Genomic DNA, 12,659 nt, shown 5'->3' on the forward strand with positions numbered 1-12,659 from the left:
CGCCCCGCCCCTCCCGCGCGGCCGCGGCTCCGCGGGCGGCGGTGCTGGGCCTCGGCATTCTCGCCGCGGCGCCGCGCAGCACTAGCTCTGGGTCGCGGCGTCGGGAGCGCAGGCGCCGGCGCTGCAGCTCGCAGAGGGCTGTGTAGAGGCGGCAGGCGAGGCGGTGCCGCCGGCCGGCCGGAAGGGCGCCTCAGCTCCGCCGGGGCCCGCGGTGCGGGACCCAGGACCGAGAGGAGGCGGCACCCTCCCTGCCTGGGGCCGGGCCCAGTGCCGGCCTGGAGGGGTCGTGGCCGGACGTTTCCAGCCCGGAGTGTCCCCAGCGCGCCTCCCAGAGAGGCCCCCCAGGGCTCCCGGCCGCCTCCTGGGGGTGTCCTCAGTCTTCTCGGACTCACCTGCGCCGGCCGCCGGGCACCCGAGTGCGGGGGCGTGTGCAGTGAGGGCGCCTCCCCCGGCCGCCAGCGAGGCGGGGGCGGGTCCGCCCGCCGCCCTCGGCCTCACCGGTCCGCCTGCTGCCCTCAGTCTCACCGGTCTGCCCGCCACGCTCAGCCGCGCGACGTGAGCTCTTCGGGGACCGCGGGTCGGGATGCTGCCCGCCCGCGCGGCCACCCGCACGCCGCGCGCCACTCCTGTCCCTGCTTCTCGGGCCATGTCCCGCTTCTCACGTGCCGGTGCCGCCCCTGGCCACTCCGGGCCCCTCCGAGCCCCAGCTCCCCGAGGGTGAAGCCAGCCGACCCGCGAACGGGACTGCTCGCTCAGACCCGGGCCCTCGGACTCGGATCCCTGCCTGCTCTGCCGCCTCCGCCACCATCTGGGCGGGATCCGGCTCTGGTGTTTTGAGGAGGGGGTGTGGTGTAGGGAAAGGAATCCTGGGGATTTCTGGCCCTCCCCCTTTTTTTTGGCCTTCGGGGCTTCAGACTCAGGGAACTCGCTCATGGCTTTCTTGATGAAGAAGAAGAAGTTCAAATTCCAAACCACTTTCACCCTGGAGGAGTTGACGGCGGTCCCCTTCGTGAACGGGGTCCTCTTCTGCAAGGTCCGACTGCTGGATGGCGGGGATTTTGTCAGCTTATCGTCCAGGTGAGGAGCTGGGGCAGCCTGGCCCGCAGGGGAGGGGGGTGATAAGCGACATCTAGTCACTGGGCGAGTGTGGGAGCGCCCCTTGGGGCCCAGAGAGTCCTGAAGGTTATGTGTGTCTGGGACAAGTTTGCACCAGGCAGGCAGGGCTGAACGATCTGGGAGGTCTGGGCCTGAGGGCTCTGACCGGGTGCCCGCACCCCTGTGCAGGGAGTCTGTTTTTCAGCCCTCTCTTGGGGCGCTACATGCAGCCTGCTGTAGCTCCATTCTGCAGACCTGCACAGAGCCCAGTGGGTTTGTGCATGAGAGGCTGAGATGGGGAGGATTGTTCCAGGCCACCTTGCACCCAGATGGCCACTCAGGCTGTCCTGTGATTTAGAGCCCCGGGGCAGCCACAGTTTCCCGGGCACTCCCAGCTCTGGGAAGGCCAGACCCCAGGTACCACCCCCCTACCTCCCCACCCCCGGTCTGCCTGGAGGGAGGTAGCTGGATTTTGGCACGCCCAGCCCCCTCTGAGTGACAGTCCTCGTCTAGCTGGAGCTGGGCTGCTTTGCATTGCAAATGCCCTTGCCAAGGAGGTTGCAGCCCTCTCTGAAAGAGGTTTGATCAACTTCGGTTTTGTGTTCCCCGTCCTGCAGGTCCAGCTGCCCAGCTCATAGATGAGGGCAACTGCCACTGACTGGGTCACACAGTCCTGGCCCACCAGGAGCGTGCCTTGGAGTTGGACAGAGCGGGGTTTGAGTCCTTGCTGTGTCACTTTCTGGGCCCAATACAGGTGTCTGTGAGTGTTGTGGCGATGTTTCAGCAGATAGAAGGCCTGGCCCGGTGCCTAGGACACACTGGTTCCCTTCCCTGCTCTGTCCCTCTGCTCCTTGGGCCTCCCTGTGGACCCAGTCAGCTGGAGCCGCACCACGGTTCTGAGGTGGGGTGCTTGTTAACAGAGGGAGAAACTGAGGCCCAGGAAAAGGAAGTAAGTGGCTTGCCAGGGACTTGTCAGTAGGCAGTTGTCAGCTGCAGCGGAACTTGGCTTGTTTGGAGACCTGTTGGATGTATCTGGTGGTTGAATGTTCTGTTGGGAGGAGAACCATGCAGCCTAACCCAGATGTAGGAATCTCTGGTGTGGACAGGGTGGGGTGCCTTTTTGGTGCATTTGGGCCCACTCAGGCCTGGAGGTTATCCAGTCTGCTGGGAGCTGCTTATCTGAGGAATTCAGCCCAGAGCTGCCCTTTGTTGAGGGGTGGGTAGTGGGGATGGGTGGTGGATATACGGTGGCTTAGGAAGCCTGTGATCCCGGGGCCACCCACAGCCCAGGGCTTCAGGGACGGGGCCTGGGGTTGCCCACTCACTGGCTGGGTGTCTTGGGGCAAGTTACCTAACCTCTGTCATTCCAACAACCAGCAGTTATTGGGGCTCTGCTCTCCATTTTACTAGCACCTTTCGCTTAGTTCTTTGACTACGCCATGGAACAGGGTGGAGGTTGGGTTGGGGGTGGGACTGTAGGATTATTATCCCCATTTTATTGATTGATTGATTTTAGAGAGAGAGAAACATTGATGTGAGAGAGAAATATCAATTGGTTGCTACTCGAACGCTCCCCGACCAGGGATCCAACCTGAAACCTGGGGTGGGTATGTGCCCTGACCAGGAATCGAACCCACCACCATTTGGTGTGTGGACGACGCTCCAACCAACTGAGCCACCCAGCCAGGGCTATTATCCCCATTTTATAGAGATGGAAACTAATGCTCAGAGAGGGAGTGATTTGCTTGAATTAATACAGCAGAGCCCAGATTCAAACTCAGGATGTGCTTTTAACCATTATCTGTTCTGCCTTTGAGCCTTAGTTTCCTATTCTGTGAAATGGGAGAGGTCACACTCACCCCTAGAGTTGTGAGGGGGAATGAATAATGTATATGCCATGTCTGGCTCAGCAAATAGTTGCATCGGTTGTTTCTATGGCAGAGGGGCCCACCCTTAGCCCCTCCCAGGTCTTAGGGGGACCAGCTAGAGTCAGCAGGAGGCCTACATGTGAGCTGGGGGTCTTGGATCCTACTGAGGAATTGATATTCAGTCGCAGGCTGAGGTCTCTCCTGGCCTCCTAAGCCCTGGGGCCACTGTCACCCTACCTGTTTGCCTTTCCATTGCTCTAAAACCTGTCCCCTCATCCGGGAAAATCTGGAAAGTTCCAGGTCTCAGCCCACAGCTGCTAGATTTCACCTCTGCCTTCCCTTCTTCCCTCTTGGCAACGGGCCATGGATTCCCTGAACCAGGCCCAGCCCTAACAGCCTTTCCCAGCCCTCATTGTGGATGAAACCTGAGTGGGGCTGAGGAGGGAAGAGCTGACATTGAGCCCCCCCAAAGCTGGACTCTGGGTGCCTGTTTGCTGCTGCACAGGTGTGGCTGGAGGGAGCAGACATCAGTGTTGGGATCTGAGGCTGCTTTAGAGCTTTGGATTTTGCTCAGGAGATAGGGGTTTCTGGTGTTTTGTTTTGTTTTTTAATTAACCCCTCCACTCCAATCCCACCCATGCTGGTCTGTAAGCTGAGAGCCCCATCTCACAGCCTACCCCTCCAATGAACAGGCTCCAATGTTTTGGAGTTGGGGTAGGGTTGGGGTGATGAGTCTTGCTTAGTTCCTGGACCCAAATCCAGTAGTATACTTGCCTCAACGCCAGGGAGCCCTTAGATAGCCCAGAGACTGGTGGCAGCCGCATGGTGGTGTCTGAGAGAAGCAGGCTTGAGGCCCCACCCATGCAGCACCCGCCTTCCTAGTTGGAGTGTTTTCCTATGTGCTGGGTGCCATAGCAACAGCCGGGTACACAGCTCGAGCCTGACCCATTTTGAGCAGGTAGAGCAGGTGGTTTGTTGCACTGTTCCCAGCGTCGTCTTTCTGACGCCTCCTTACGAACCATAGCCCTCACAGCGACCATGTTCTGAGCGCCCGTGCTATGTGCCAGGTGCTGTGCTGAGAGTCATAGGGCAGCTGCCAAGGTCCAATCGCAGAGTTTGCAAATGGCAGGTCCGTTAATCCTCTTGGCCATCCAGAGAGGCACCAAGGCCAGAGAGGTGAAGCCACATGCTGTAGGTCACTCAGCTGGTAATTTAATTGGGAAAATAACCCTTTTAGCATTAGGGTTTAAACTGCCTTTGATTGTTCATTTACCATATGCCAGGCACCTGCTGAGCACATCCAGTGCGTGATCTTCAAACCATCCCATGAGTTGATGAGGAAACTGGGGTCAGGAGACCTAAAGTGACTGGCCCATGTCACCCAGCCAGGGAGTAGCAGAACTGTGATTTACATGTGGGCTGATCCAGCTAGAAAGTCCTGCCTTGCCTTGGTGGCGGAGGACTGGAAGCAGCTCCGGCCCCATGTGATGTCCCCAGACCTTTGAAGAAGATACTTTTCAGTGGGTTGGGGGTAATAGGAAAATCCAGATATGGATAATTTTGAGGCACTGAGCTAGATCCTGTGAGATCTGAGGATAAGGGGCCCTGGGGACACAGATGGGGGTGGGACGGAAGTCACTGCCATGGATTTGGGGCCAGGCACAGGCTGGTATAGTGAGCATGTGCCAAGGACCCTGCCCCGAGGGAGGCCTTCTAAGCTGGTGCATCCAAATGGCATCTGGGCGGCTCTTCCAGGGGTCCCCAGGGGGTGGGGAGTATCCGGAGGCCCCAGCCAAGTCTGGTGAGGCTAGAAGCAGTGGGTTGGGCTGTGGTCTCCTCAGGGTGGTCTGGGAGCCACTTTCCAGCCTCAAGCTAGTCTGTCCTTCAGGCAGGCAGAATTCCAGTCATCCTGAGAGGTCTCTGTGTCCAGCTGGCACTGGTCCTATGGCCTGCCCCGTGCACGTGGCGGGTGGTGTCAGGGAAGGGAGTTAGAGGGAGGTGTTGATTTACCTTACAGCAAGTCCTCTCTGGAGGAGACAGGCAGAGTGTCTCCTCAGCCAACACATGAGGAAACTGAGGCCTGGGGCAGAGAAATGGCTTATTTGGGTCACTTCATGGCAGGAGCTAAGGGCACAGCTGGGCGTCTTCTGGTTTGGCCCTGACCTCGGTCCCCTTTTTGTATGAAGGGGACAGGCAGGACCAGAAAGAGAGGAGGGGCTCCTTCTGCTCTGGACTTGGGTGCCAGGCTCTCCAAGAAACAGACTGTGTGACTTGGGGAGACACCTCCCCCTTCCCTTCTTTTTTGGCAGCTTCGAATCTTCAGTTGTCTCTTCAGAGGGGTTTTTATTTGGGCAACCTGTTGAAAGAGGGCACGCCTGCTCCCAGCACCAGCACTGCCTTCCCTCCGTGGGCCAGGCTTTGAACCAGCTGGAATGGGAGGCCTCGGAGGGATGCTTGAGATTTTTGGGCATGAAGAAGGCCTCGGACAGGTCAATTCTGCAGCTGGAGGCCCGGTGCCCAGGTCTGGCCAAGCCAAGTCTTTGCACATACACCACAGGCTTGGCCGGGCCTCCGATTCCCCAAGGCTTCCTCTCCCTCCCTCCTTGGAAAAGGCTGCTGAATGCCGCTGCAATCTGCTAGCCTGGTATGCCTGCTCTCACATACATCTTGGTGTGGAGGGACACAGTTGGTTTGTCCCTTGGGGTTGAGGGGGCGGGGATGTGGAGGTGCTGTGGGATCCCAAGGAAGGCAGGGCATTCATTTTCTGTCACAGAGCAGGAGCACTGGAGACCGAGTATGGAGAGGGAGGAGGAGGCCACGTTTATTGAGCACCCCTTGGTGTCGTGGGCTTACAGAGATAAATGGGACCAGACAGCCCTGCTCCCATGAAACTCCCCGTGGAGTGGGGCCAGTGCATCACAGAGACATCCGAGGCAGGTCGATCTGGGACAGGTCCTCCCCAGAATTCCATTAGATTCTGGTGGACCAATTGGGGAAGGCATTTCTGTGCAGTCACCTGTCCATTTGTTTGACAGGTGCTGATTGGGCACCCACCCCAGGCTGGACACAGTCCTTGACTTCATGGAGCTCATGATTTTACGATGGGGCACATCATTGCAATGGGAGGAGGGCGTCCGTGAGTAACTGGCTCTTAGGAGGAACCTGGAAGGCCAAGGAGAATTGGATGGAGAGAGGTTGGGAAGAGCCTTTAGGGTCGAGGCCCTTGGCTACAAAGCACCCGGTCAGTGGTCTAGGCAAAGGGCTGGCATGGTAGGGGTGCACAGAGGGCAGGAAGGGGCTGGAGTGAATGAAGATATGGGGGGTCGGGGGGCTGGACCGTTCCTGACCTTGGGGATCTATCCAAGGGGCAAGGAAGCAGTGTGGCCTGGTTTGCCAATTAGGCTGATGGCTCTTGGCTGCTGGTGGAGAAGATGAAAGGGAGAAGGCCTGACATACCCAGTGAGGGACAGTGGAGTTGGCTGGGCAGTGGCAGGCAGAGTGGGCAGGTGGGCTTCCTCATCTTGAAGTGCTTGGCACCACATCTAGCACTTGGTAGGTGCCGGAAGATGGAAGTTCAGAGGGTGCACAGTAGCCAAACGTAGCCGGGCTGTCTTTTGCCTCATACAGTGCTCTAATAGTTTTTGCGACATAAAAATCCAGACTTTCGGTGTCTTTTAAATTGGAAAATCTGGCAGTTTTTGGCCCAAGGGGCTTTGCAGCTGCCTGCTCTAGGCTTCTCCTGGCCCCACTGCCTACCCTCAGATCCCTGACCATGGTCTGCCTCCCTCATTTTACTCGGGCCAGCCTCGTCGCTGGGGTCCCTGTGGAAGGCCTTCCATGTGCAGTTGGGGGGGGGGGGGTGTATGAGGAGGCGGACCCCTGTGGAGAGAAGTCGTGCTGGCAGGCACAGAGGCCACCCCTGCCAGCTAGGCGGTGGCATCAGGCCAGCTATTGGTTTCCCTTGGGGCCAGACCATGCTGCTGGTGCCCTTGGTGAAGCCTGAAGCTACCCAGCCTGCGCCTGGCCTTGGTATCTGCTCCTTGGACCTGGCCTTTGCAGCCACTGGCCACAGCATTGCAGGTGCCAACGTGGCAGCCCCTGTAATCTGCCCTGCAGCCTGGCACTGGCAGAGGCCTGGCCCGAGGTGATCTGACTCCGTGGAGTTCCCTGAGGCCTGTCCGGGAAGTTCCCCGGGCCAGGGGTTCTGAGCAGCAGCCACGCTGTGAGTCTGTGGGTGGCCAGGGGCCCTGAGTGCCTTTGAACTCTGCTTGTTCAGTACCTGGAAGTCCTGACTTACATTCAGGAAGTTCTGCCTGGGCCTTGTGATTGCTACTAGTGTGTCTGTTCTTGGGCCTGAGGAATCCAGGGACTCAGTGTGTGGTGTCTGGTGACTGCCATGTGGTGAAACCTGTGGTCACTCGCCTGTTGCTGGGGCCGGGCAGTCTAACACCCATGGTAACCAGCATAGATTTATCCTCATCTCACCCAGACAGCCACAGAAAGGCTTGAGCCGGGGAGAGACATCAGATCCATGCAGAAAGAGACCCTGAACAAAGGTGCGGTGGGGGGAAGGGTATCTCTCTTCATTAAGGGCCTTGCCTGGCAAGTGCTTTGGGTTGTGGGGATACCAGACCTGTCCCCGGGGCCCCTGATGTGCTCTGTAACCTGAGGTCTGTGACTCCTGTCTCTCCACGAGGTCTCACTATGCTATTGGTGGCTTTGGCGAGTGAGGCCTGAAGCTGCCCAGCCTGTGCCTGGCCTGGGTCTCTGCTCTGAGCTTTTGGCATCCTGGGCTTGGAACACATCTCAAGTGCAGGCTGGAACCACCTGTTGTGTCGTCTCCATCTAACCCCCACCCCTCCCAGATATCAACAGGTAGTAGCCAGCCTCAGGCTCTCTAGTCAGATTATTCTAGCACTAGGAGGAAGGAGCTCCAATGGACGACTTTCTGCGTATTCAGACAGGCAAAATGTTCCCATCCTCATTCTGCCTTTTGCTGCCTGTGTGACCTTGGGCAAGAGACTTAGTCCCTAAGCCTCAGTAGCCCTCCCTACCCAGCAGGGCTGCCGGTGCCTGCCTCCCAGTGTTCTTGGAGGTCACAGGGAGATAATGCCTGTCAGATATCCAGCTGGGCTCCTGGCACATGGGAGAAGCACGGTACTCACTGCAGTTCGCCCTCTCGTCCCTGGGCTGAGTCATGGCAGTGGGCTGGATGGTGCACCTCAATTGCCCCTCCTTGTGGGCCAGGACTGACTGGGGTGTTGTGGGGAGAGGGTACTTCCCAAATGGGGCTCTCTCTTTGCCCTCTGTGGGAGTCGGGCAGGTGAGGAGCACACCTAGCGTCTAAGGAGCAGGGGCCTCATGCTGGAGTTCAGGGCCCCCGGTGGGGTCTGTTGGCACCCCTACCCTGCCCTGGGGTGCAGGGCTCTGAGCCAGTGAGAGCTGGAGTGCTCCCCCTGGATGGGGCTGGGCTGGGCTGGGCTGGGGGAGGCTTCTGCACATTCAGCTCTGGCACCCACTCTGGCAAGCAGAGGACAACTCCCACATGAGGTGGAGGGCAGGGGAGCGGGTGAGAAAGACAGGGGTCCCTCAGGTGAGGGGAGGCCCCTGCCCCTGTTGGCATCCCCTTGCTTCCACCACACCGTATGCTCTTATTTTGGCTTTTTCAGTAGCCTTGTCCTCACGTTCCCTGCCCTGCTTCATCTAGGAAGCCTTCCCGGGCTCCTTTGGGCCTTGCACACTCACTGTGGGCCCTCATCTCAGGACACAACAATCCCCGCTCACACCTCTTAGCTCCTACCCCGGACCGTGGGCATCTTGGTCCTGGTGCTTCCTGCCACGGGTTGGCCCAGTGCAGGGCTGGGGCATTTTTTCCTTGGCACTGAACCAGCATGGGCGCTGATGGTGCTGTACTGTGTGCTGGCTACTGCCAGCTGCTGGGGTCCAGCCCCTCCCCATTGGTGCCAGAGGTATCAGTCTGTGTCAGGAGCAGCCCTCGCCTAAGTCCAAGGCAGCTGGGGCACCACTGGGTTGTATTGGATGGACCATCTGTGGATGATGGGGAGGAGGAGGGGGGTAGACTGCCCCAGGCTCTTCAATTGGACCTTGGCAGCTGCCCTGTGACTCTGTGACCATGGCCAAGTGTCTTGTCCTCTCAGCCTTGGGTTCCTCCTCCAACAAATGGGGTGCGGGTACTCATCTAGAGGCAGGAAAGCTACTTGAGATCAGGGCACCTGCTCCCCACAGGGCCAGGCACCTGGCAACTGAAAACAGACTAAACCTGCTGAGAGGTTTGGCTCGGTGCTGGGAAGGAACTGGGGAGGGCGGAAGTCTGGGTCCTGTTCGCACGCAAGGCGCCCTCACCTCCCACCACTTCCTCTCTGACAGTGCTGGACTTCTCTGCAGACCCAGCGCAGCACACCTGTAGCTCCCCAAACCTTAGTCCCTCAGGGGCAATTTCCTGAGCACTTCTATATGTAGGGCCCTGTTCTGGTTCCTGGGGACACAGCCCTGCCCCAGCAAGTCCCCTCCCCAAGAAATGATGCTAGGCTTGGTCCCAGGATGAGCAGGTTAGTGGTTAGCGGTTGGTGGGAGTAGAGCAGCCCAGGGCAGACTAAGGCAAAGGCAAGTGTGCTGAGCAGGGAAGAGCCAGTGGCCTGGGGGCTGGCCTGGGGGCTTGGAGTCAGGGAAGGCCATGGGAGGGGCTGGGACCTTATCTGAGGGCAGACATAGAAGAGTGTGAACCGGAACCAGATTTGTACTTTAGAACCACCAAGGGCAGCCAGGGGGGTGGTGACCACTTGGGGCTCCAGGTGGCAGAAGGGGAGATGGCTGTCATCTGAGATGGGTGGCTTCCCACCTCTGCCATCATGGGATGATTGAAAACAAAACTGGAGCCTGCTGTGCACAGTGGGCACGAACAAGCTGCTGCTGCTCCTCAAAACAGGGCCGAGGGTCACCAACAATGTTGAGGAAAGGAAGCTGGAGATGAGAACGTGCTGTGGATGCCATTTGTGTAAAGTTCAGAAGCAATCCACTAAAACGCACCCATCCTGGTGCAAGTCAGGATGATGTCATCTTTGTGGGGGTGGCAGTCATGTCTGGAAGGGGCCTCTAAGGCCTGTGAAGTCCTGCTTCTTGGGGGCTGGCCGCACGAGACTGTTTGGCTATCTGCAAGCTGTGCACTGACGCTGTTTGCACATGCCTGTGTCAGAAACAGCCTTGAGACGCCCACACCTGTGCTGGTGCTGGTGCCAAAGTTCTCGAGACAAAAGTGAGAATCCTCCTTGGGTGCCTAGAGGCTTAGAGGACGTCCGTGGGCCTTCCCAGGGTCTTTCTGGCGGGGCAGCCTAAACCATCAGACCTGTTTATGAGACCGTAAGTCATCTTGGCAGCTGCCAGCAGTCTTCTTTGGCTGGGGCTCTTCTGTCTCTTGCAAACCCTGCTGGGGCTGTTGGGCTGTGGAGTGTGGCCATTCAGAGAGAGGGCGGGCTCCTGAGGCTGCCAGACCACAGGATCTGTCTGAGCCTTGCTTTCCTCGTCTGTGAAATGGGGTAATAAGCTCCTTCTTGGTTCTTGGATTGAATGAGTTAACACCCATTATGTACCCAGCATAGCCCTGGGCATAGAGTACGTGCTCAGGCAGTGGTTGGCAATTATTGGAGGGGATCCAGTGGTGGAAGCAGAAAGGAAAGGTCCATGTTCCTCCCTCTCAGCCTTTAACTGGTTCTCTTCTCTCTTCCTGTGGGTCACCCATTCAGCAAACATTTGTGGTTAGAGCCAGGCTGCTGCCCTGCAATGGGCCCAGCAATGGCCAGTTCAGCCATTGGTCTCTGACTTGGGGCCCATGAGCCGGGGAGACCATTAGACACATCAGCTCTCAGAGAAGTGCTGAGCACGGCGGGGAGGGGAGGCTGCACCCTCTTCTGCCTGCTCTAGCCCTGACCCTTTACTTCGGGGCTGGGCCTTTGGCTGACTGGATGCTCTCCCTGCATGCCAAGAGAAGGCCTGACCTGGGTTCCAGCACCTCTCAAGGGTTTCGTGTCAGCTAATGAGGAATCAACATAGACTTGGATGAGAATGGCCACACCCATTTTGGATGCAGGCAAGACAGAAACCCAGGCTTAATCTGGATGTATTCCCAGTGTCCCCACTCAGGCCTGGCTTGTAGTAAGTGCTCAGCTTATGTGTGTGGGGTAAGTGAATGACAGAAGCATGATCGGCCCAGAGTTGGTCTGTAAGTCTGCAGGAGAATCAGGTGTCCAAGGAGAAGGTAGAGCTTAGTAAGTCAGAGCCTCATGGTCCCACCTTACCCCGAGCCCTTCATCCTGCGGTTGGAATCTCGGGGGATGGCTGGAAAAACAGGCCTGAGTCTGCGGGCTCTGTGAGATGTGACTCTGACTGGCGATTTCCTGGTCATCTCAGAAGTTCAGGGAGCCATGGGGAGAGCTGTGTGGAGCAGTGGGAACACCTGGGGGTAGGTCCAGAGAGCAGTGACCCCAGACCCCTCAGACTCTGCAGAGAGCTAGAGGACATGCCTGATCTGGGCTGGGAGGCTCCTTTCCTGGAAGTGGAAATATCAGGGCAAGAAGGTCTAACGCAGCCCTGGTAGAGAGCAGGGCTGTGAAGGTCACTGAGTCATCAGATACTCACTGAGCACCTACTATGTGCTAGACACCATCCTGCAGTAAGTAAAGAAAGGCCACTAGGACCCTCATGCTCTGGGACACAGGAGCCTCATTCCGTTTTCCACATACCTAAGACCCAGGCCCAGAGAGGAAGTAATTTGTCCAGCCGCAGTAGTTGGGGGGAGGGTGCTTTCAGGAAAGGCTGTGGAGTTGGGAAGGGGCTCAAGAGGACCGGGACATCCCGTGACTTGCTTGAGTCTAGCTATTTGAGGAACCGGGCTCTGGGAATATGGATCCCTCCCTTTGATCTCTTCCTTTCTTGGGATGATTCAAACAGCACCCAGGCATGAGTCAGCCAGGAGCGGCATAGACACACCTAGGCCACCTGTTCGTCCACCTTCCTGGACGTCCCAGCCAGGTTCAAGGCCTGGGGAAACGTCCTGATCCAGGGTCCTGGGATGGAAAATGGGGGCTCTGTCGGGGCCTTGCATGCCTGGCTTCCTGCTGGACCACCTGTCTCAGAGTCACTTCTGACGGTGGTGGCCATGTGCCCATTCAGCATGAGTCCCCTTTGGGTATGCGCCTGGCCCCGTTCTTCCATTAGGCCTCTCAGCAACCCCATGAGACAGGGCAGCATAGTGACTGAGGCCCAGAGAGGCCAAGTGTCCAGTGGGTGGCAGAGACTGGCCTCGTCCCCGACCTCTCTGTTTCCCACGCACACGATCTGTGAGGAGGCCTGCTGGGAGTCTCAGGGGCTCAGGAAGGGCAATTGCCTGAGCACAGCCAACCCCGAAGCGCTGTGTTTTCTCTAGTCGTGTGTCCTGGGGGAGGGGAAACTGTTGTTACAGCTCAGCTGTGTCTCTTGCTTTGAATTTCTACCCTCCAACCTGACCCAACTCTGGCATGGGGGGCCCAGTTTGAGATTCTGGGGTCAGACAGCGATGGGTTCAGATTACAGCCCTCTCCCAAACAGACCTGGGGCAGGTGGCTTCTGCTCTCTGGGCCTCGGTTTCCCCACTTATGACCTGGGTGGTACCTACCTCCCAGGGTTGGAGCCTGGATTCCAGGG

At 58.1% G+C, this 12,659-nt stretch overlaps 1 protein-coding gene across 1 annotated transcript in view; it reads left to right on the plus strand.

Annotated features, from left to right (window-relative positions):
• The first annotated feature begins 443 nt into the window (after nt 1–443).
• EEIG1 (estrogen-induced osteoclastogenesis regulator 1) overlaps nt 444–12,659 on the plus strand; it is a 34,536-nt gene continuing 22,320 nt past the window's right edge. The window contains exon 1 of the mRNA XM_079789949.1: nt 444–1,077. Within this exon, the coding sequence (XP_079646075.1) occupies nt 932–1,077 (146 nt within the window). The 5' untranslated portion in view covers nt 444–931. The remainder of the gene's footprint in view (nt 1,078–12,659) is intronic.

This window comes from Cnephaeus nilssonii (genome assembly GCF_951640355.1).
Source record: "Cnephaeus nilssonii genome assembly, chromosome: 14".
NCBI lineage: Eukaryota > Metazoa > Chordata > Mammalia > Chiroptera > Vespertilionidae > Cnephaeus > Cnephaeus nilssonii.